The sequence below is a fragment of the Oncorhynchus mykiss genome, chromosome 27 (genome assembly GCF_013265735.2).
Source record: "Oncorhynchus mykiss isolate Arlee chromosome 27, USDA_OmykA_1.1, whole genome shotgun sequence".
Lineage (NCBI taxonomy): Eukaryota > Metazoa > Chordata > Actinopteri > Salmoniformes > Salmonidae > Oncorhynchus > Oncorhynchus mykiss.
Genome location: NC_048591.1, coordinates 29989959 through 30015671, shown reverse-complemented (window position 1 = coordinate 30015671; position 25713 = coordinate 29989959). Strand labels below are relative to the sequence as shown.

Genomic DNA, 25713 nt, shown 5'->3' with positions numbered 1-25713 from the left:
CCAAATACAGGTGTGCCAAGCTTGTAGCATGGCACAAGAAGACTTGAGGCTGTAATCGCTGACAAAAGTGCTTCAACAAAGTACTGAGTAAAGGGTCTGAATACTTATCACATTTACATATTTCCTTTAAAAAAAAACAATGGAATCCATTTAAAAAAACGGCTGTAACGTAACAAAATGTGGACAAGGTCAAGGGGTCAATACTTTCCAAATGCACTGTACCAGCCAAAAGTTTATATGGTTACTTCATACACTGATGTACATTTGTCCAACATAAATACCATGCGTGATATCAACTGAACAATTCATTTGGGTCCGAATCCTAACTTTTGCACTCATATCTCAAGCTTTCAGTGTGATGTCAATGGGAGATTTGCGTGAAAACGTGAGTTCCGCTGGAGAGGGTTGGGCCGTACTCTGCTGGAGCTGGGAACACCTGTGTTGGGATGGACTGAGCATGAGTAAATTAACCTGTGTTGGTTGATGAGTTTGGTGGTGTTACAAGTTCGGTGTGTGTCTGGGTGTGACATTACAGGAAGGGCTCGATGTCCAGGGCGGAGCATGGCATGGTGAGCTCGAAGTGGTTGATGACACTAGGGTGAAGGACCCCGAGGCGTCCTATGCTCTTCCCGCATGCAAAGATCTCAGCACAGTGACCAGGGAAGAAGGTGGAATCTGAAAGTGGGGAAACCGAAGAGGGGGTTGGGAAGGAAGGACAGGTGATGAGGCTTCTCAGTGGTCCAGTGAAAATAAACTTCAAAAGTGTAGTCTCTGAATAAATGTTTCCACACAGACGAGAGACTCGAGATAAGACATAACTATTCTCAGATATGTGGAATAGTTAGTCACTTTAATAACTCTACCTACTTGTACATATTACCTCGACACCGGTGCCCCCCGTACATTGACTCTGTACTGGTACCCCCTGTATATAGCCTCCACATTGACTCTGTACCAGTACACCCTGTATATAGCCTCCACATTGACTCTGTACCAGTACACCCTGTATTTAGCCTCCACATTGACTCTGTGCCGGTACCCCCTGTATATAGCCTCCACATTGACTCTGTACCAGTACACACTGTATATAGCCTCCACATTGACTCTGTGCCGGTACCCCCTGTATATAGCCTCCACATTGACACTGTACCAGTACCTCCTGTATATAGCCTCCACATTGACTCTGTACCAGTACACCCTGTATATAGCCTCCACATTGACTCTGTACCAGTACACCCTGTATATAGCCTCCACATTGACTCTGTACCAGTACACCCTGTATATAGCCTCCACATTGACTCTGTACCAGTACCTCCTGTATATAGCCTCCACATTGACTCTGTACCAGTACACCCTGTATATAGCCTCCACATTGACTCTGTACCAGTACACCCTGTATATAGCCTCCACATTGACTCTGTACCAGTACACCCTGTATATAGCCTCCACATTGACTCTGTACCAGTACACCCTGTATATAGCCTCCACATTGACTCTGTACTGGTACCCCCTGTATATAGCCTCCATATTGACACTGTACCAGTACCTCCTGTATATAGCCTCCACATTGACTCTGTACCAGTACACCCTGTATATAGCCTCCACATTGACTCTGTACCAGTACACCCTGTATATAGCCTCCACATTGACTCTGTGCCGGTACCCCCTGTATATAGCCTCCACATTGACACTGTACCAGTACACCCTGTATATAGCCTCCACATTGACTCTGTACCAGTACACCCTGTATATAGCCTCCACATTGACACATTGACTCTGTACCAGTACACCCTGTATATAGCCTCCACATTGACACTGTACCAGTACACCCTGTATATAGCCTCCACATTGACTCTGTACCAGTACACCCTGTATATAGCCTCCACATTGACTCTGTACCAGTACACCCTGTATATAGCCTCCACATTGACTCTGTACCAGTACACCCTGTATATAGCCTCCACATTGACTCTGTACCAGTACACCCTGTATATAGCCTCCACATTGACTCTGTGCCGGTACCCCCTGTATATAGCCTCCACATTGACACTGTACCAGTACACCCTGTATATAGCCTCCACATTGACTCTGTACCAGTACACCCTGTATATAGCCTCCACATTGACACATTGACTCTGTACCAGTACACCCTGTATATAGCCTCCACATTGACTCTGTACCAGTACACCCTGTATATAGCCTCCACATTGACTCTGTACCAGTACACCCTGTATATAGCCTCCACATTGACTCTGTACCAGTACACCCTGTATATAGCCTCCACATTGACTCTGTACCAGTACACCCTGTATATAGCCTCCACATTGACTCTGTACCAGTACACCCTGTATATAGCCTCCACATTGACTCTGTACTGGTACCCCCTGTATATAGCCTCCATATTGACACTGTACCAGTACCTCCTGTATATAGCCTCCACATTGACTCTGTACCAGTACACCCTGTATATAGCCTCCACATTGACTCTGTACCAGTACACCCTGTATATAGCCTCCACATTGACTCTGTGCCGGTACCCCCTGTATATAGCCTCCACATTGACACTGTACCAGTACACCCTGTATATAGCCTCCACATTGACTCTGTACCAGTACACCCTGTATATAGCCTCCACATTGACACATTGACTCTGTACCAGTACACCCTGTATATAGCCTCCACATTGACACTGTACCAGTACACCCTGTATATAGCCTCCACATTCACTCTGTACCAGTACACCCTGTATATAGCCTCCACATTGACTCTGTACCGGTACCCCCTGTATATAGCCTCCACATTGACACTGTACCAGTACACCCTGTATATAGCCTCCACATTGACACTGTACCAGTACCTCCTGTATATAGCCTCCACATTGACTCTGTACCAGTACACCCTGTATATAGCCTCCACATTGACTCTGTACCAGTACACCCTGTATATAGCCTCCACATTGACTCTGTACCAGTACACCCTGTATATAGCCTCCACATTGACTCTGTACCAGTACACCCTGTATATAGCCTCCACATTGACTCTGTACCAGTACACCCTGTATATAGCCTCCACATTGACTCTGTACTGGTACCCCCTGTATATAGCCTCCATATTGACACTGTACCAGTACACCCTGTATATAGCCTCCACATTCACTCTGTACCAGTACACCCTGTATATAGCCTCCACATTGACACTGTACTGGTACCCCCTGTATATAGCCTCCACATTGACTCTGTACCAGTACACCCTGTATATAGCCTCCACATTGACTCTGTACCAGTACACCCTGTATATAGCCTCCACATTGACTCTGTACTGGTACCCCCTGTATATAGCCTCCATATTGACACTGTACCAGTACACCCTGTATATAGCCTCCACATTCACTCTGTACCAGTACACCCTGTATATAGCCTCCACATTGACTCTGTACCAGTACACCCTGTATATAGCCTCCACATTGACTCTGTACCAGTACCTCCTGTATATAGCCTCCACATTCACTCTGTACCAGTACCCACTGTATATAGCCTCCACATTGACTCTGTACCAGTACCTCCTGTATATAGCCTCCACATTGACTCTGTACCGGTACCCCCTGTATATAGCCTCCACATTGACTCTGTACCGGTACCCCCTGTATATAGCCTCCACATTGACTCTGTACCAGTACCCCCTGTATATAGCCTCCACATTGACTCTGTACTGGTACCCCCTGTATATAGCCTCCACATTGACTCTGTACCGGTACACCCTGTATATAGCCTCCACATTGACTCTGTACCAGTACACCCTGTATATAGCCTCCACATTGACTCTGTACCAGTACCCCCTGTATATAGCCTCCACATTGACACTGTACCAGTACACCCTGTATATAGCCTCCACATTGACTCTGTACCAGTACCCCCTGTATATAGCCTCCACATTGACTCTGTACCAGTACACCCTGTATATAGCCTCCACATTGACTCTGTACCAGTACCCCCTGTATATAGCCTCCACATTGACTCTGTACCAGTACCCCCTGTATATAGCCTCCACATTGACACATTGACTCTGTACCAGTACACCCTGTATATAGCCTCCACATTGACTCTGTACCGGTACCCCCTGTATATAGCCTCCACATTGACTCTGTACCAGTACCCCCTGTATATAGCCTCCACATTGACTCTGTACCAGTACCCCCTGTATATAGCCCCACTATTGTTATTTACTGCTGCTCTTTAATCATTTGTTTTTCTTCTCTTACTTTTTTAAAATGTATTTTCTTAACTGCATTGTTGGTTAAGGGCTTGTAAGTAAGCATTTCACTAGAAGGCTGTATTTGGCACATGTGACATAACATTTGATTTGATGTGAGAGACAGCTCACTGACAAGGTTTTCTAAAACAATGACTGTTTAGAGCCTGTTCAAGGAGCCCATCTAGGCTCAGGGTTGCTATGACTCCACTTCCACAGACATGTTCCGTTCCTATGCTGTTCTATTCTCTTCTCCATGGTGCTTCACTTCTTCCCACGTTGCTTTGCTCCTAAAAGCTAATGTACTCTTTAGCTCACCGTTCAGATGCTAACTCCTAACTAGCAACAGAAAGCGCTCTACATTGTGTGTCTCTTCGAAAGCAGGGCAGCACCATGACAACCAGTCTTTAAAAATGGTACACTAATAGCTAAGTTCAAGCCAGCCAGCCTGACAAGGGACAACCTATTCCACCAACCCTGAAAACCCTCTCAGATTCATTCTCTCTGAGCCAAGGTCAACACTAACCAGACAGTCAAGCATGCCTTTAACAGTGAACGGGAAGGGCTGAATTTGACAGTTAAGTGAAACATGGGCATCTGCTCCTTAAGAGTCCCTCCCTCCCCCCATAGGGTAACATTGCGGGAGGTCCTGCAGAAGATCATGACCCTGTAATGGGGTTAAGGTCACACGGACATGAGGAGCACATCTTTTTTTGCATGCGCGTTGTGTGTCTGGTCTGCATAATAGTTTGCTAGTCGTGTAAATGTAACAGTTGAAGTGTTTTTTTGTAGCTGTGTAAGTGTGTTTGTTTCAGGCAGTCTAAATACCCATGGATGTGCCAGTCTATCTCCCTGTAAACTCAGACAGGGGTACTGCAGCAGCAGACGTGACTCACGTGCAGTCTGACTCCCCCTGCTGAAACTACATGCTCTTACGCTCCCTCTCTATCCCCTGAGTTCCAAGTCTCTCTCTGTCCTCCGCGCCCCTGCTCTCCTTCTTTGCAACCTCCTCATCCCTCTCTCTCTCTGTGGTACTTGAGGCCATCGATTTCCCCCATGTCTGATTGTGGCAGGAGACACGAATGAGTGAGTCAGAGAGAGTCCAGTTTAAACTAGTGAGATGGCTCCCTGGTTGTCTTACCGTCGGCAGCCTGGATGTGGTAGCCATTGCCCTGGCCTGGTTGGACTCCAGCAGCTGCATGACCCTGTCCATCAGGCCGTGGATCACCTCAAACCCAGGACTCTTGTTGTAGTAGACAGCACACAGACAACGGTTGTTCCTGGCCCCCACGTCTGATTGGGAGAGCAGAGGACAACTTGGCCATTGGGATGTCTTTAAAAACTGATAATGACAGTGTCTTCTTGAGTATGAGGGAATCAGTATGTACATTCATGTTTGTCCTACTAAAGAAATTAGAAAGGCAGGCATACAATGACATTATTTCTACACATATCCGTGAATACACTACATGATGAATACTTGGGTCACACCCACACACAAACACACATTTGGTTTCATCCTTGAGCACCACGTCTGAAATCTCAAACAGCCTCAGAGGCAGAGGCATCTTCCTGTTTGCAGCCACAGTCTTCAGCAGGCCTGACAGCAGGGTGGTGCGCGCCACCTGGTGGAGAAGACGAGCACTGCTGTTACCACCACCACCAGCCGCTGACCAACCCACCCAGTCACACAGCACTCTCTTTTATAGTAAACACTCACATCAACAGGGGGTGATAGAATCCATTCAACTGTTTTACTTGATCATTTCTGTCATTTATACCAATCATAAGAAATCATTCAGAGACTAAAGGGGGGCAGTTTATAATGTTATCATAGAGACATGATTAATCCACAGTAATGGTGGTCCACCTGGAACTCAGCTGTCTTGGGGTTGGAGATGTGACATGCTCTGGTCTCTGAGATGTTCTTCAACAGCTTGTCAGCTATGTCCTCCTGAGAACACTGCACAAGAAGACAGATACAACACATGAAAATGTGTGTGCATGTTTATTATTTGGATCCCCATTAGCTTTTTCAGACGCTACTCTTCCTGGAGTCCACAAAAGGTAGAGAGAGTGAGGTGTCATTACCAGGGCGAAGGTGAGGGCCTCTGTGAATCCAGCAGCAGCCAGGTCCTGTCTCAGCAGCTCTGACAGCTTACTCAGTGGGAGCTAAAAACACAACAGTCATGAGATAGAAAACAATACCACCTAACCAGCAGCTCCAGTCAACAACCAATCAACTTCACTCCTGAATAACCTGCTGAAGAATACCCTCACCTGACTGGCTACGGTATAGGTGCGCGGCGTGGTGCGGGTAATATTGTTGAAACCGTACGCCATGGCGGCGTCCTCCATGATGTCACAGGCGTGGATGACGTCAGAGCGCGTGGGCGGGATCTCCACCTCGATCTGTTCGCCGTCGCTTGTGACCTCTGAGCGCAAGCACATCTTGGTTAACAGCTAGGCGATGTGCTCAGTCGACTCACTGGAGACAAACAAACCATTACAAACAAACAGCGGCAGGTATCCTAGCGGCTAAGAGCATTGGGTCAGTAACTGAAAGGTTGCTGGTTCGAATCCCTGAACAGACTAGGTAAAAAAAATGTAATTGAGCAAGGCACTTAACCATAATTCTCATGCAAGTCGCTCTGGATAAGAGTGTCTGCTAAATATGTACAATGTAAGAGGAGGACCATCCTCCTCAGTGAAATGTAAAAAATAAAAATAGTGAAACATTAAAAAGGCTATCCTTTTTTAGATAAAACTACCCTAAATATATTCATATGTCACCAAATAATTGGTTTACAAGGTTTACAGTAACTTCAACAGCACTGTCTGGGCTAGCACCATGGTGTAGCCGGAGGACAGTTAGCTTCCGTCCTCCTCTGGCTACATTGACTTCAATACAAAACCTAGGGGGCGTGTAGGACTCACCCGCTTTCATAGACATACATGGTAATTATGACCACTTCCGGAGGACGTCTTCCAACCAATGAAAGCTTTTGCAGTATGAACTGACATGTTGTCCATCCAATCATAGAATTGTTCATTCAGGCCGTACAAATCTGTCGTTCTGCCCCTGAACAGGCAGTTAACCCACTGGGTACACCACCTCAACCACCTCTACCCTGAGAGAGAACAGAACATAGTTCAAGAGGAGTATTTTAAAGTGGGGCCGGGCAAAGGAAATTCTTATCACTATCATTTCCACTAATTCATGGTCTTATTTTACACACAAAAATACATTAGGTTCAGCTATTAGTTATTTCATTTCAGTGATAGAAATCTAAACAGCTGTTGCCTGGACTCACGTGAAAGGCTCCTCACAATACTCGCAGAACATTGTCACCATCATGTCCAACACGATTTTTGCCTTGGTAAGATCAGTGGCTGTGCACTCGATAAAAACATTCTTTGTATTCAAGGAGATTTTGGAATGGTCCCCTAAAAAAATTGGATGACAGAAGTAAAAGATCTCTAGCCATAGCCAATCACAACTCATTTTACAGAGGCTCATAATCTTTGTTGCCAATCCCTGCTCACCTTGTAGAGGCTCATGAGTTCCTGTGCGGTGTACTCCTTTGCCTGGTTGAGAGGTTTGAAGCGGATGTCACCAGGTGGTTTGGCTGTGTAGGTGAAGGGGCCTGAAATGGTGTCCAGATCATGGGTGCCGATGGCAATCAGAGTCCTTTTCCTACAGAGCACAGACTAGTCACAACTTCCCCTGAGACAACAACACATCTCAGAGAACACACTGAAAGCCATCACTGAAGTATGAGACATGGTATTGAAAAAAGTTATCTGACCAAAACGTTGACAATAAATATGCAAAGGTAAAATGGTGTGCGTAAGTAAGCCTTGTCCAGCCAGAAAGGCTCCTGGCCCTATGAGCCGATCTCCTATTTCTGTAGCATACGGCAATTTTATATACATGTACACCTGCTGGACATCTCCTTAATGCTGAATGCCAAGTATAGAGGCATCAAAGCCTATGGTAAGATTTGACAGAGGACAGAACCACCAACTTTCCAATCTCAGGGCGGACACTAACCTCAAGGCCAATGAGTTGGTCAAACTGATGTGTGGGAATTATATCTATTTTTTTCTGTGAAGGTAGAGATGTGTTAGGTGTCTGACTAACCTACAGACTTTCTGATGGAGTTTCTCCTGTAGTTCAATAAAGCTGTCGTAGCGTTCCAGTGTGAAGGTGATGTTCCTCAAGACTGCAGCCACAGCGTGGGGTCGCACAGCAGCCGTCTGCGTCAGGCACACCCACACTCTGAGTCAGGATTCTCTCATTCATCTCTAAAATTCCACTCCCTTACTTCCAACACTTGGCCCAAAGCCTCCTTTGCACAGCCTCTACAAAATGTAGAGGCATTCATCAACAGTTCAATACCTTAATTAATCTTGTCACAAAAGGACTACAGTGGTGGTTCATTCATTATAAGATGTACAGTGCCTTGCGAAAGTATTCGGCCCCCTTGAACTTTGCGACCTTTTGCCACATTTCAGGCTTCAAACAAAGATATAAAACTGTATTTTTTTGTGAAGAATCAACAACAAGTGGGACACAATCATGAAGTGGAACGACATTTATTGGATATTTCAAACTTTTTTAACAAATCAAAAACTGAAAAATTGGGCGTGCAAAATTATTCAGCCCCTTTACGTTCAGTGCAGCAAACTCTCTCCAGAAGTTCAGTGAGGATCTCTGAATGATCCAATGTTGAACTAAATGACTAATGATGATAAATACAATCCACCTGTGTGTAATCAAGTCTCCGTATAAATGCACCTGCACTGTGATAGTCTCAGAGGTCCGTTAAAAGGGCAGAGAGCATCATGAAGAACAAGGAACACACCAGGCAGGTCCGAGATACTGTTGTGAAGAAGTTTAAAGCCGGATTTGGATACAAAAAGATTTCCCAAGCTTTAAACATCCCAAGGAGCACTGTGCAAGCGATAATATTGAAATGGAAGGAGTATCAGACCACTGCAAATCTACCAAGACCTGGCCGTCCCTCTAAACTTTCAGCTCATACAAGGAGAAGACTGATCAGAGATGCAGCCAAGAGGCCCATGATCACTCTGGATGAACTGCAGAGATCTACAGCTGAGCTGGGAGACTCTGTCCATAGGACAACAATCAGTCGTATATTGCACAAATCTGGCCTTTATGGAAGAGTGGCAAGACGAAAGCCATTTCTTAAAGATATCCGTAAAAAGTGTTGTTTAAAGTTTGCCACAAGCCACCTGGGAGACACACCAAACATGTGGAAGAAGGTGCTCTGGTCAGATGAAACCAAAATTGAACTTTTTAGCAACAATGCAAAACGTTATGTTTGGCATAAAAGCAACACAGCTGAACACACCATCCCCACTGTCAAACATGGTGGTGGCAGCATCATGGTTTGGGCCTGCTTTTCTTCAGCAGGGACAGGGAAGATGGTTAAAATTGATAGGAAGATGGATGGAGCCAAATACAGGACCATTCTGGAAGAAAACCTGATGGAGTCTGCAAAAGACCTGAGACTGGGACGGAGATTTGTCTTCCAACAAGACAATGATCCAAAACATAAAGCAAAATCTACAATGGAATGGTTCAAAAATAAACATATCCAGGTGTTAGAATGGCCAAGTCAAAGTCCAGACCTGAATCCAATCGAGAATCTGTGGAAAGAACTGAAAACTGCTGTTCACAAATGCTCTCCATCCAACCTCACTGAGCTCGAGCTGTTTTTCAAGGAGGAATGGGAAAAAATTTCAGTCTCTCGATGTGCAAAACTGATAGAGACATACCCCAAGCGACTTACAGCTGTAATCGCAGCAAAAGGTGGCGCTACAAAGTATTAACTTAAGGGGGCTGAATAATTTTGCACGCCCAATTTTTCAGTTTTTGATTTGTTAAAAAAGTTTGAAATATCCAATAATTGTTGTTCCACTTCATGATTGTGTCCCACTTGTTGTTGATTCTTCACAAAAAAATACAGTTTTATATCTTTATGTTTGAAGCCTGAAATGTGGCAAAAGGTCGCAAAGTTCAAGGGGGGCGAATACTTTCGCAAGGCACTGTATGAACCAACCCTAACACTCTGCCCAGAACCCAGGCCATTAAACTAAAAGTCCATGTTTTCCACCCCCACCCTCCTCTGTGATGACCAAACTAAACAACCCTAACACTCTGCCCAGAACCCAGGCCATTAAACTGAGGGTGTGGTCCGTGATTTCCACACACCTCCTCTGAACACCAAACACTCTGCCTATCATTAAACAGAGAACCTGTCCGTGTTATCCACCCACCTCCTCTGTGATGACTAGCCTCTGAGGCTCTCCGTTGGCTGGACTCACACGCCTATAGCGAGGTGCTTCCATCCTGGAGCGCAAACACACATGGAGAAGTCAATACACGGCTGAAGACAACACACACGATAAAGCAGCACAAGCTGAAGTACTTTGGCAATGCAAGAGTCATGTTTAAGCACACAATTTTCCATATAGATGTGTTTACATACTTTTGCTTGAAGACCTGCAGGCCCCTGACCAGTCCTTCCAGACACAGCAGATCATAGCGGTTAGCTGGGACATCAATCTTATACAGAATCACATCAGATGCCCCCTCTGCCTTAGTGTTCCCCTGCTCACGACAGATGATGTCCATCTCTGAGGTCTGAAGGACAGGGTTAGAAGGAGGATGGTTAGCCCGAAAATACAAAATTGGTTATCACACAAACAAGTGCATATGGTTGAGGTTCATCCTCAGTCTTCTACTCACGATCTCATCAAGCTCCAGCTCCAGCCCAAACTCAAAACACAACTCATCAAATTCTTCATCAGCTGAAAGAAAGGAGAGGAGAATAACATTTTAATATCTGTTGGAACAATGCATGTATTTTGGTCACACCTCCATTCTCAATGTAGTTATATTTTACTAGTTAAATGGACGTAGCTATGTGGTGGTCAGTCAGTAGCAGGTCTGGACTGGGAAATGATGCAATCGTCGTGAAATAACAAGCATCAGTTCTGTCAACACTTTCTTTACAACTAGAATTAGAACAGCTTTACACGGATCTGGCAAAGGGTGCCTTTGTAAGGTCAAGAGCAAAATGGATTGAAGAGAGGGTAAGAAACACTAGTTAGTTACTTTTTTGCACTTGAAAAGAGAAAGTACAAAATAAAATCTGTAACTGCACTCAACATTAACAATGTTTTATGCAAAGATCCCATTACAATATCATTTGTCAATTATTTTTATGAAAACCTTTACAGCTCTCACTTTCAGGAAGATGGTTGTGAAAACAATGTTTGCCATATTCAGAATTGTGTCCCTGTAATTGAGGATGATTTCCACTCAGTTTGTGATTCACCTGTGTCAATTGAAGGAATTAGAGAGGCTCTGAATTCAATGAAAAAAGGGAAATCACCTGGTCTTGATGGCTTGTCAGTTGAATTCTATAGGCAGTTTTGGGAGTTACTAGAAGAAGATTGCATTAAAACTTCTTAGGGCTGTCAATAAATATAATTGTTAGACATGGAAATATAGATTTTCCTCTCCTTAATGCAACCGCTGTGTCAGATTTCAAAACAACTTTACGGAAAAAGCAAACCATGCAATAATCTGAGACGCTCAGAAAATAAATACAATTATCCTCCATGTTGGAGTCAACAGAAATCAGAAATAACATGATAAATATTCCCTTACCTTTGACGATCTTCATCAGAATGCATTCCCAGGAATCCTAGTTCCACAATAAATGCTTGATTAATTCGATAATGTCCATTATTTATGTCCAAGTAGCTACTTTTGTTAGCGCGTTTAGTACCTGCTCGTGCAGGTCCATCCGAACGTCGGACAAAAAAATCAAAAAGTTATATTACAGGTAGAAGAAACTTGTCAAACTAAGTATAGAATCAATCTTTAGGTTGTTGTTATCATAAATCTTCAATAAAGTTCCAACCGGAGAATTCCTTTGTCTGTAGAGAAGCAATGAAACGCGCGTGACCAGGACCTGGCTCTCTGCCAGACCACTGACTCAAAGAGCTCACATCCGGCTCCACAACACAGTAGAAGCCTCATTCAAGTTTCTAAAGACGGTTGACATCTAGTGGAAGCCCTAGGAAGTGCAACTTTATCCATATCCCACTGTGTGTTCAATAGGGGCTGGGTTGAAAATCGACCAACCTCAGATTTTCCACTTCCTGTTTGGATTTATTCTCAGGTTTTTGCCTGCCATATGAGTTATGTTATACTCAAACAGTTTTAGAAACTTCAGAGGGTTTTCTATCCAATACTATTAATAATATGCATATATTAGCATCTGGGACTGAGGAGCAGGCCGTTGACTCTGGGCACCTTTCATCCAAGCTACTCAATAGTGCCCCTGCATCCATAAGAAGTTAAAAGTGGGGAAATAGTCTCCACTATGAAACAGGGCCTTATTTCATTGATTCCGAAGCCTGATAAAGACCCTTCTCTCACGACTGATTGGAGACCAATTACTTTATTAAATATTGATTACAAATTGATTGCTCTGGTTTATCCCAAAAGATTAAAGAAAGGAATAGATACCATTATAAATGAGACTCAAACAGGATTTATGAAGGGCCGTCACATAAGCTCTAACATTCGTTTAGTCTTGGACCTTGAAGATTATTCAGATACAATTGACTCCGATGCGGTTGTTCTATTTTTGGACTTCTGTAAAGCCTTTGACACAATTGAACATTAATTTCTCTTTAGGTCTCTTAAACATTTTGGATTTGGTGAAACTTTTATCGAAGTAATTTGCATGTTTTACAAATATATAAATAGTTCTGTGTTACTAAACCTTAATACTTCCAAAAGATTCAGTATCAACAGAAGTGTACGTCAGGGATGCCCAATTTTGCCATTTTTATTCATTTTGGTTGTGGAACTTCTATCTCTAGATATTCTGAATAATGCAAATTTGTATGGCTTAATCATTTTTAACAAAGAAATCAAAATTTCCAAACTGGCTGATGATGCTACTCTTTTCTTAAGAGACAAAGACCAGGTCGCCCATGCTCTTAATACTATAACTGCATTTTCTATCGCATAAGGATTAAAACTGAATGTTTCTAAATGTGAAATCTTATGTTTATTTGACTCTGATGATAAAGAAATAGAAAATATTCCTGTAAAGGACTGTTAAATATTTAGTAATACATCTGTCAAAAAAACACTTAGACAACATTTTAATTTCTCTCCTAAAATTAAGAGAACCAAAAATATATTTAATAATTGGCTACAAAGACATCTTTCTATAATTGGGAGAGTACTTCTGTCCAAGGCAGAGGGACTGTCTCATTTTGTGTACCCCTCATTATCGTTATATGTAAATCCTGATCTCTAAATCCTGTAAAGAGATCAATAAGAGCTTTCTTGACTTATTTTTCCAGATAAGTCTCACAAACTAAAAAAAGTCAGTCCTTTCTAACAAAAAAGCTGAAGGCGGTCTAGAAGTGTTGGATTTTGTTGATATAAATAACACTTTCAAGATAAACTGGTTGAAAAGATGCTTGATCAATAATGAATCAATATGGTATTTAATTCCAAATCATGCGTTTAATAAGTTGGGAGGTCTTCAATTTTTACTGAAATGTAATTATATTCCTGAAAGATTACCTGCTAAATTGGCTAGGTTTCACCAACAAGCTTTAATGGCCTGGAAAATGTTTCCTGCAGTTTTTCTCCTCATAAAGCTCTTTTGTGGAATAATTCAGACATAACTGTAAGGAATAAGTCATTGCTCTACCCCAGCTGGCATGAGAGGAATATTGACTTTGTTCTTGATGTTTTTGACAACAAGGGTAATATTCTCACGTATGAACAATTTATAATATTGAAAGAATTTCCAATACCTTTCAGAGAGTTTATTTCTGTGATCAAAGCCGTTCCCAGTGGTCTAACTACACTAATGAAAACTCATCTTAGTTTTGGTAATGATCACAACGTTTATCCAGAACTCAGATTGGAAGGCGTGGGCTTACTTGAGAGATCTTGTTGTAATAAATAGACAAATTCTTAATTCACAAAAACAACTTACACTGAGAGGAAAGTGTTTCTGGAACATGCTTATTCCTGACATTGTCTGGAAAAATGCATGGTTAAGGCCTTACAAATATTGTATACCAAACAAAGTTAAGGAAGTGCACTTCAAAATTTTACAATAGATATATCCATCTATGATATCCAAATATGTGGCTATTGATATGCGTTTTCTGTAAAAAATAAGGTGAGATTCTGTCTCACTTGTTCTTTGAATGTAAATTTGTGTCCGAATTTTGGGAAAACCTTGCAAAATACTCATTTACCATTATGAACACCACCTATGTTTTTGACATGAAAGATATAATATGTTACTATTGCAATAACAAAACCACTGAAATTATTGTATTTTTTTATTTTAGTTGCCAAATACTTCATTCACAAACAAAAATTCAAAAGTTCTACACCAAAATTACACATTTATTTAATTTAACTATTTTATTAAAACATTAACCCTAGTGAACAATAGCAAGAATAATATTTTCTTAAAGCTTTACAATAAGATTTTTTCAGAGTGATTACAATTGCACTAGAATTGTTTATTTTTTAAATATTTTGTTTGTTCCAGTATTTTCTCATTAATACCTGCGTTCTGTTTTGATATAATGTTGATGTAAGAATGTAAATAGTTGATCTGTATTTTGATTAAAAAAGTTCTGTCAACACTATCAAATCCTGTTGTCAATCACGATTCAGTAGAAACTGAGTAAATGCCGTTGTTGTGTATGAAATGTGATATGTTGATAAACAACACACAAAATGAGCGAAACGCTGTTATTGCCACGGCATCAGTTACTGTTAGCTGAAGCTAGCTAATTATCCCATCCATTCAAACATGCAGCCGCTAACTAGATAGCTATAGCAACGTTCCTTCGGTCTGAAAACACAACACAGAAACATACTAGTTTAATTGTCAAGTTTACTGAATATCTATTACTTGATATGGTAAGTAACATTTCTTACTGAATGTTCTGCCCAAGGCATGGAACACAAGATCCCTTTTGACACTGACAGTCGGCATGTTGAACACGGCTAACCGCTAGCTGCAAATCCTTCCTCCAAGACTGAAGGACCCCTCGAAACCGGCTGTAAGCTGTCCGGGATAATGCCAGTCTGAATTATTGGTAAAGCACTACTCTTACCAAAAGTGGCATTTTGTATCGAATAACATAAACAGCCATTTCAAATAGTTTATTCACAGTCACACTGGACTATCAAATACCAAGTGTAACGGGGTAGAACTGTTGTATTGTGAACGCACAATAATTGGTCTACCAGTCCCAGGTGGGAAGGGAAAGACGATACCTATGGTGCTTTCAAGACAACAGTGAACACTTTTTTTTACTCAGAACTCAGAGGAATAGAGGTCAAATCATGACGTCAGTGACATTCAGGTCGGAAAGTTGGAGCTAAAGAAAGAGGCCCTAATTCCCAAATTGAAATTCAGAGTTGGATGACTGTTCAAAACCATTTTTCCCAGTCTGCACTTGTTTATTTCTGAGATCCCAACTAGTCAAATCAAATCACATTTTTATTAATACAGTTTATAACCCCCCCCAATTAAAAAATATATATATACACTGCTCAAAAAAATAAAGGGAACACTAAAATAACACATCCTAGATCTGAATGAATGAAACTTTTTTCTTTACATAGTTGAATGTGCTGACAACAAAATCACACACAAATTATCAATGGAAATCAAATTTATCAACCCATGGAGGTCTGGATTTGGAGTCACACTCAAAATTAAAGTGGAAAACCACACTACAGGCTGATCCAACTTTGATGTAATGTCCTTAAAACAAGTCAAAATGAGGCTCAGTAGTGTGTGTGGCCTCCACGTGCCTGTATGACCTCCCTACAACGCCTGGGCATGCTCCTGATGAGGTGGCGGATGGTCTCCTGAGGGATCTCCTCCCAGACCTGGACAGTATGTGGATGGAGCGAGACATGATGTCCCATATGTGCTCAATTGGATTCAGGTCTGGGGAACGGGCGGACCAGTCCATTGCATCAATGCCTTCCTCTTGCAGGAACTGCTGACACACTCCAGCCACATGAGGTCTAGCACTGTCTTGCATTAGGAGGAACCCAGGGCCAACCGCACCAGCATATGGTCTCACAAGGGGTCTGAGGATCTCATCTCGGTACCTAATGGCAGTCAGGCTACCTCTGGCGAGCACATGGAGGGCTGTGCGGCCCCCCAAAGAAATGTCACCCCACACCATGACTGACCCACCAGACTCTGTCACGTCTGTCACGTGCTCAGTGTGAACCTGCTTTCATCTGTGAAGAGCACAGGGCGCCAGTGGCGAATTTGCCAATCTTGGTGTTCTCTGGCAAATGCCAAACGTCCTGCACGGTGTTGGGCTGTAAGCACAACCCCCACCTGTGGATGTTGGGCCCTCATACCACCCTCATGGAGTCTTTTTCTGACCGTTTGAGCAGACACATGCACATTTGTGGCTTGCTGGAGGTCATTTTGCAGGGCTCTGGCAGTGCTCCTCCTGCTCCTCCTTGCACAAAGGCGAAGGTAGCGGTCCTGCTGCTGGGTTGTTGCCCTCCTATGGCCTCCTCCACGTCTCCTGATGTACTGGCCTGTCTCCTGGTAGCGCCTCCATTGTCTGGACACTACGCTGACAGACACAGCAAACCTTCTTGCCACAGCTCGCATTGATGTGCCATCCTGGATGAGCTGCACTACCTGAGCCACTTGTGTGGGTTGTAGACTCAGTCTCATGCCACCATTAGAGTGAAAGCACCGCCAGCATTCAAAAGTGACCAAAACATCAGCCAGGAAGCATAGGAACTGAGAAGTGGTCTGTGGTCACCACCTGCAGAACCACTCCTTTATTGGGGGTGTCTTGCTAATTGCCTATAATTTCCACCTGTTGTCTATTCCATTTGCACGACAGCATGTGAAATGTATTGTCAATCAGTGTAGCTTCCTAAGTGGACAGTTTGATTTCACAGAAGTGTGATTGACTTGGAGTTACTTTAAGTGGTCCCTTTATTTTTTTGAGCAGTGTATAAGACTAACAAATAAAAGTTACACATTTTTAAAGAGCAGCAGTAAAATAACAATAGCGAGGCTATATACAGGGGTACCGGTACAGAGTCAATATGCGGGGGCACCAGTGTCGAGGTAATTGGGCTAATATGTACATGTAGGTAGAGTTATTAAAGTGACTTTGCATAGATAATAACAGAGTAGCAGCAGCTTAAAAGAGGGGAGTGGGCTGTGATGCAACCAGTCAGGATAGTCTCGATGGTGCAGCTGTAGAACCTTTTGAGGATCTGAGGACCCATACCAAATCTTTTCAGTCTACTGAGGGGGAATAGGTTTTGTCGTGCCCTCTTCACAACTGTCTTGGTGTGCTTGGACCATGTTAGTTTGTTGATGATGTGGACACCAAGGAACTTGAAGCTCTCAACCTGCTTCAATACAGCCCCGTCAACGAGAATCGGGGTGTGCTCGGTCCTCCTTTTCCTGTAGTCCACAATCTCTGACCTCCTCCCTATAGGCTGTCTCGTCATTGTCGGTGATCAGGCCTACCACTGTTGTGTCATCTGCAAACTTAATGATGGTGTTGGAGTCATGCCTGGCCATGCAGTCATGAGTGAACAGGGAGTACAGGAGGGGACTGAGCACGCACCCCTGAGGGGCCCCCATGTTGATGATCAGCGTGGCGGATGTGTTGTTACCTACCCTTACCACCTGGGGGTTGGCCCGTCAGGAACTCCATGATCCAGTTGCAGAGGGAGGTGTTAAGTCCCAGGGTCCTTGGCTTAGTGATGAGCTTTGAGGACACTATGGTGTTGAACGCTGAGATGCAGTCAATGAATAGCATTCTCACATAGGTGTTCCTTATGTCCAGGTGGGAAAGGCCAGTGTTGCGTGCAATAGAGATGGCATCATCTCTGGATCTGTTGGGGAGGTTTGCAAATTGGAGTGGGTCTAAGGTTTCTGGGATAATGATCTTGATTTGAGCTATGACCAGCCTTTCAAAACACTTGGCTACGTACGTGAGTACATGTACATGTGTCGGTAGTCAATTAGGCAGGTTACCTTAGTCTTCTTGGGCACAGGGACTATAGTGGTCTGCTTGAAACATGTTGGTATTACAGACTTAGACAGGGAGAGGTTGAAAATGTCAGTGAAGATACTTGCCAGTTGGTCAGCGTATGCTCAGAGTACACGTCCTGGTAGTCCGTCAATCAACCCAACCCCTCTGAATCGGATAGGTGTGGGGGCTGCCTCAAAGGAAAACTTCACCCCAAATACATTTTTTGGTATTTGTTTCATTTGTCCATTGTTGACATAGTCCCAAAATCTTTTGCTTGTCAGCAAACAAGTTTTCAAGAAATGTAACTTTCAAATGTATTTATAAATCCCTTTAAACATCAGCAGATTTAGCAAAGTGCGATAGAGAAACCCAGCCTAAAATTCCAAACAGCAAGCAACGCAGATGTAGAAGCACTGTGGTTAGGAAAAACTCCCTAGAAAGGCAGGAACCTAGGAAGAAACCTAGAGAGGAACCAGGCTCCCTGTATGAGCATTTTGCATCATGTGTTGCTGCGTTATGCATCATATGATGTAAATGGCATCATACCGGGATGATTTCTGTATTTTCAAAGTTACATATCTTGAAAACGTGATTGCTGACAAGTAGAACATTTTGGGACTATGTCAACAATTGACTAATTGAACAAATGCCAAAATAATTTTCCTGTAATCAATGTCTATGCCTGGAGAGCAGTTGTTGTTGGGGCTTAACTGCCTTGCTCAAGGGCAGAATGCAGATTTTTCCACCATGCCGGCTCTGGGAGTCAAACCAGAACCCTTTAAGTTACTGGACCAACACTCTTATCCACTTGGCTCATTGTTAATTAAAGGCGAGATCGTTCTTCAAGATGTTCAAATAAATGACCAGTAGGGTCAAATAACAAATAATCATCTCAGTGGTTGTAGAGGGTGCAACAGGTCAGTACCTCAGGAGTAAATGTCAGTTGGCTTTTCATAGCTGAGTATTCAGAGGTCGAGACAGCAGGTGCGGTAGAGACAGAGATGGAGGGAGAGAGAGGGTTGAAAAACAGCAGGTCCGGGACAGGGTAGCATGTCCTGTGAACAGATCGGTGTTCCATAGCCACAGCCGAAACAGTCTGTCCGCGGTGGTGGCTCTGGCACGGGACGTGGACCCCACTCCACCATAGTCCTTGTCCGTCTCTTAGCCTGCCTCCGTGGCCTCTTAAGAGCGCCGCCGACCTCGAACTGGGGACCCTAGCCACAGGTCCGAATGGACGGGAGAAGCCACTCCGGCAGCACCGGACGGACGGGAGACTCTGACAGCACCGGACTGACGGGAGACTCTGGCAGATCCGGACTGGAGGGAGACTCTGGCAGCGCCTGACAGGCGGGAGCACCTGTAGGAAGGAGACTGAGAGACAGCCTGGTGCGGGGGGCTGCCACCGGAGGGCTGGTGCATGAAGGTGGCACCGGATAGACCGGACCGTGAAGGCGCACTGGAGGTCTCGAGCACCGAGCCTGCCCAACCTTACCTGGCTGAATGCTCCCCGTAGCCAGGCCAGTGCGGCGACCTGACTTAGCCACACTTCCCGTGTGCACCCCCGTTTTTGGGGCTGCCTCTCGGGCTTCCTTGCCAGCCGTGTTCCCTCAAAGCGCTGGCTCCCTTTACCTACTGCCTCCGCTCTCCTGGCGGCCTCCACCTGTTCCCATGGGAGGCGATCCCTTCCAGCCAGGATCTCCTCCCATGTGTAGCAACCCTTGCCATCCAGAGTGTCCCCATGTCCATTCCTCCTTATAGCGCTGCTCCTGCTGCCCATTACCACGCTGCTTGGTCCTTTGGTGGTGGGTGATTCTGTAACGGCCGTTGTTGGTGGAAGAAGAGGAGGACCAATGCGCAGCGTTGTAAGTGTCCATATTGATAATTTATTACCACTGAAGCTAGGAGCGTTAGAGCCATGTCTACGTTGATAGATAAGATGAGAACCCCCCTCAAGCTTGGATGGAATCCATCACTCCTCAGCAGGCAAGGCTTAGTCCTCCACTATCTTTTGGGAGGTTCAGAAAACATTTTTAAACCAGCGATTGAGTCTGCTGTAGAGCTCATCACTCCCCTTAACTGGGAGGGGGCCAGAGACAATTACTCGATGCCAACACATCTTTCTAGCGAAGTTACATGCTGAAGCTAGGTTGCTGATGGTTTAATCCAAACATCGTTAGTGACGATGTGAATAACAATATCCCGATACAGTCAACACTCGCCAGTTTAAGCCACAGCCAGCACCATCTTCAGATGAACCTTTATGTCGGTAGCCCTGCCCTCTGGATCATACAATATATGATCACTGGCTGATTCTTTTTAAGTATAATACTGCGGGTAATGGTGTCGTCAATGACTAGGGTTTTCAATTTGTCAGAGCTAATGGTGGGAGGCACCGGGCTCAGACACTTCCTAACCTCAAGCCAAATGTATGACCATATTAGAGACAAATAATTCCCTCATATTACACAGACCCACAAAGAATTAGAAAACAAATCCAATGTTGGTGAACTGCCATATCTATTGGGTGAAATACCACAGTGTGTCATCACAGCAGCAAGATTTGTGACCTGTTGCCACAAGAAAAGGGCAACAACTGAAGTACTAACACAATTTTAAATACAACACATATTTATTTATTTTCCTTTTTGTACTTGTACTTGCTTTGGCAATGTAAATATGTCCCATATGTGTCCCTCATCTTTGTATCTGTGCCATTATAGCATCTGTGACATCATGGGCAGCACTATTGATGCTATATCCATTTTAAAGTAGGCCATTTTCTTCTTCTTCATTGGCTGATGGCGCTCAACTCATAGGAATCCCCACCCAATTGACTACTTTAAAATGGTGGAAGCCCTTAAGGGCAATGTCCATGCTAAAATATCCATGATGAGCCCTCCAACTATCTATATGACAACCGGCACAACCCCAATGTAAAGTCATTTTGGGTAAGTTGCCGAAATGCCATGCATATCAGTGCATTCGTAACAACCTAACCATTACAAAACTTCTATTTGATCAAATATGCCTCATGTATCAAATGGGCAATGACATTTTTGTAGACCAAATTCAACTCTCTCATTGACCGCCATACAAAAATTCCTCACTTCGTGATTTATTTTTGTGGACAGTTTGGGTAAGGTAAAAAATCTCTCTTCTCCTCTTCTTTGGGTGTACTCAATTTAACTCCTTGGTTGTAAATTTACGTTTTCCACAAGATGGTGCTAGAACAAAGAAACAAGAGTAGGCGAAAGCCTGATATCGCAATCATATAGCAGCCCATTTAGAGCAGTGTTTTGGAAGTTGATAAAGTCAAGTGTATGGTAAGAGACCAGGCACACAAAAATGAGTATAGCCTATCATTTGTATTTTTATTGAATAGTCCTGCGCATGAAGTCTTGCCAAAATGCCACGAACTTGGATGACCGCCTTGTTAAAGCTGCTGAGTATAAAAAGATTTTGACAAGGACAGGGGCATAAGATAGTGACCCTTCCCCTGCTCTGTGCCCAAGACTGCGGAACCTTTTAGAAGCCGGGAGTGGGAACTGCAGACATGGTCAAGATAGAGCTTGCACCGTTGAATATCCCATTCAACCGACGTTTACAGACAGCTGCAGTTCTTCAATGGGTCTTCTGCTTTCTCTTTGGAGGTAACTGGTAGGCTTCTGCACACCTCATCTTCAGCAAATCATAACCATGGTGGCCCAGGGTTGGGGTCAATTAAAATCAGTGCTTACTCATGTGATGCCCATATTTTTCTTCACTTCCATCTTGTCCTGTCTGTCTAGCGCAGTTTTGTTTTTGTGTGTATGTTGTGATCGTGTTCAATGGATACTGGCACGTGGCTGCTCTGTATGCCCTGTGGCTCTACCTGGACTGGGACACACCTCAGGCTGGGGGCCGCAGGTCTGACTGGGTACGCCACTGGACCGTGTGGAAACACTTTGGAGACTATTTCCCCATCCACGTAAGTAGGCTTATGACGTGTTCTGGTTGTGTAGCTTATGCATTTAATGATGCATGGAGGCCAACTAATATCAAGCCTCATTATTATCAACAGTAATAGGTAATTGCACCATTCTTTGCATAATTTAGACTTCAGCCTGTGTATAATGACACTCAGAATTACTGATTGAATTCCATGTTGAATTAATAATATCACAATTTGTATGCGAACACCTATTAACTGAATGATAAATGTAATTGAGGACGTTTGTCTCAAACGTCTCATGACTGCCTACATGACAGTCTCATGACTGCCTACCCACTCTTTATCCACTGCCCTTTGGTGTATTAATAGCTCAAATAGGTCAAAGCCATTGTAAAGTGGTCATTGGCCAATACATCATGGTGATCCCAAGGCTAAAGGCCCAGCCCCTGTCACATCCACCCATTCTGAGGTTGAGTTCCTGCCCGACTACATTGCAGATGTATGCCAGATCTTACAAGGCCTGGATAGGTATTTAACATATCAGCTGACCACATCATATGACATAACCATCAGATGCCTGACTGCACAGTCGATGACGTAGCACACGACCATTGATTGACGCAATGCAACATCTGCGCATCTAGTCAGGCAGGAACTCAACCTATGTCTTATCCATTGTCCTCTCACTGTTCATGTCTTGTCTGTGTCTGTGGTCAGCTGATTAAGACATGTGACCTAGACCCAGAAAGGAACTACCTGATGGGGTTCCATCCTCACGGAATCCTGGTAGCCGGAGCGTTTGGCAATTTCTGTACAGAATACACAGGTTTCCAAGAGCTCTATCCAGGAATGACTCCTTATCTGCATACCCTCGGCATCTGGTTCGGCTTCCCATTCTTCCGGGAGTACCTTATGTCCTCAGGTGAATTATTTATGAACCATAGCCATCAGATGCATTCCACCACAATGCTTCTGGTTTTTCTCATTTAAACACTATCAGTGAGCTTTCAAGGTTAGGTAAATACTGGAGTGCATTTTGAGGTCCAAACATTGTGGTCCAAACACACTGTAGTGCAGTATTAGTTTGTCAACAATTCTTTCTTCATATTGTGGATATTGTAAGTTTTTTCAAATAAACTCTGCCCTGTGAAAGTTTTTTCCTGGCCACATTTGTTCTAAGTATACTGTGCTGTACCTCCCCTAAGGGGTTGTTTCTTGTTCCAAGAAGAGTCTTACCCATGTGTTGAGCCAGAAGGGAGGGGGCAACGTGTCAATCATAGTGATTGGCGGGACGGCAGAGTCCCTGGAGGCCAGGCCTGGGAGCCTCATCCTGGAGGCCCTCAACAGGAAGGGCTTTGTAAAGATTGCTCTCAGGTGTGGGTGAGTCTCTGTTGGGGTCTGCTTGTACACTTAAAAATGCATCCTTCCTGCCTTATTTCCTGTCAATCTACTCATCATCTATAACCATCTCGTTTTAAATAAAGTATTATAAATGTTCATGTTGACTGAAATCTTCCCCATAAGGGCCATTACTGAATGTACTGTAGGCCATAAAGTGAACTATGAATCTTAACCCCAGGGCTTTTAATGACCCATGTGTTGAGATGAAAGGAAAATCACTGTAATATTACAGTACACACACACCTGCATGATTAACTGATTTATGTCCTCCGCTCAGAGATTTGAAAGAATCACTAATTTGATTGGGCATTTAGTTGTTAAAAACAGAATTAGGATACACTCAGGTCAGAAGGATTATGGTAGCCGCTCTACATTCCACTTTAGATAGATTGCTGTGAGAGCAATAATGACAGGAACATAGATTTCTTTTGCAAAAAAAACCCCGAAAGGATCAGATCACATTGAAACACATTGATTTTGCAAACAACCACAAACATCAAATTATGAGGTTGCGGTCAAGAGTGGAATTATGCCGCTGGTAAAAAATTCTGACTTGTTCTCTCACCTTGTCCTGTGTGCAGGGCTCATCTGGTGCCAGTGTTCTCCTTTGGGGAGAATGATCTGTTTAATCAGCTGAAGAACCCGAAGGGCTCCCTGGTCCGTACCATCCAGGAGGGCATGAGGAAGACCCTGGGCTTCAGCCTGCCTCTGTTCCACGCTCGGGGGGTCTTCCAGTACAGCTTGGGCTTCATGCCCTTCAGACAACCCATCTACACCATTGGTGAGTGGGGGATGGGGGACAATATGGGTGGAAAGTCATGGGAAGAGAGAGGTGACGAGGAATAAGAGACTAAAATATGATCCATTTGTGTCTATGGGGAAACATAGTCCTTAAACTATTTACAAACAACATTCAGAAACAATGTGCAGTCACAGTGCTCTGATTGAAGGAAATCTTCTAGTTAGCTAGTCATCAGCCAGATGGCAAAATAAAATCTCACTGGGGGAGAGGGAGAACAGCCGACATATATGGGAAACTGGTAAACTGGTTCATAGCTAACTGTGTTAAGGGTAACTGTAACCGTGGCCGCAGCTGGGGTCAGCCAAGACATCGTGACCAGCTGGAACAGAGCCGTCCACAGTGAAGGGTCACTGGGCTACAGCCAATCAAATCACCTTAGAGCTGTAAACTCATGTGTCCTCAGTCTTGCCCTTTGTTCCACTTCCTTTATCTCTCCCCTCCCTTTCTCTCCTGTTCCTCCTCTGAGTGACTACATTTGAACATTCTGTAATTCCTCTGCCTTTCATTTTCTGCTCTCACTGAACCCCATCTGTATTTTTACTCTCTCTTTCTCAACTGCCTCCCTCTCTCTCTCTCTCTCTCTCTCTCTCCCTCCCTCCCCTTGGCCCATCTTTCCCTCCTTCCCTTCCCTTCCTCCCTCCATCCATCTCTTTCTCAGTGGGAGAGCCCATAGTGGTGGAGAGGAACGTGAGCCCCTCATCAGCTGAGGTAGACAGGCTGCATGGCTGTTACCTGGAGGCGCTGGCTAAGCTGTTTGAGCAGCACAAGGCTGAGTACAGGATCCTAGAGCACCAGCACCTCATCTTCACCTGACCAGACCAAATTAAGTCAGATAGCACTACACTGTAGGATTGGACCATTCAACCAGCTCCTGACCAATACACACTGATACAGACTTTCAAACAAACATAGTGCAAACATACACAAAAGCACATATGGGAAATGGACACGTGCATGCTTGCACACATGTACAGTGAACACCCATATACACAATCAAACGGCCATCGCTCTCATCCTTTGCTCTCTTATACAGTCACCATAGGCCCAGAGTAGGTCAGCTGAGTTGAGCGTTGGAAATCCCACTCATTGCGCACTGCTCTGGTGCTCCATCTCCTTTCCACCCGCTCTCTAAAAACCCTTTCACGTTCATTAAAATCACAATTTAACCAACACCCATCTATTTTTGTGA

At 44.0% G+C, this 25713-nt stretch overlaps 1 protein-coding gene and 1 pseudogene across 2 annotated transcripts; one reads left to right on the top strand and one right to left on the bottom strand.

The window, feature by feature from the left end:
* Window positions 1-529: 529 nt before the first annotated feature.
* On the bottom strand, window positions 530-15867 carry LOC110507934 (annotated as a pseudogene).
* A 5631-nt stretch (window positions 15868-21498) lies between these two features.
* LOC110507931 (2-acylglycerol O-acyltransferase 1) lies at window positions 21499-25512 on the top strand. 2 transcript variants are annotated; one of them, XM_021588352.2, is made up of 6 exons: window positions 21499-22040; window positions 22179-22357; window positions 23039-23243; window positions 23527-23695; window positions 24304-24503; window positions 25183-25512. In XM_021588352.2, exons 1-6 carry the CDS (start codon window positions 21944-21946, stop codon window positions 25335-25337), a joined length of 1005 nt encoding a protein of 334 aa, XP_021444027.2. In that variant the 5' UTR covers window positions 21499-21943; the 3' UTR covers window positions 25338-25512. The 2 variants fall into 2 exon arrangements, with proteins under 2 accessions (XP_021444027.2, XP_021444026.2); XM_021588351.2 differs by having other exon boundaries at window positions 21502-22040; window positions 23527-23701.
* The last annotated feature ends 201 nt before the right edge of the window (window positions 25513-25713 follow it).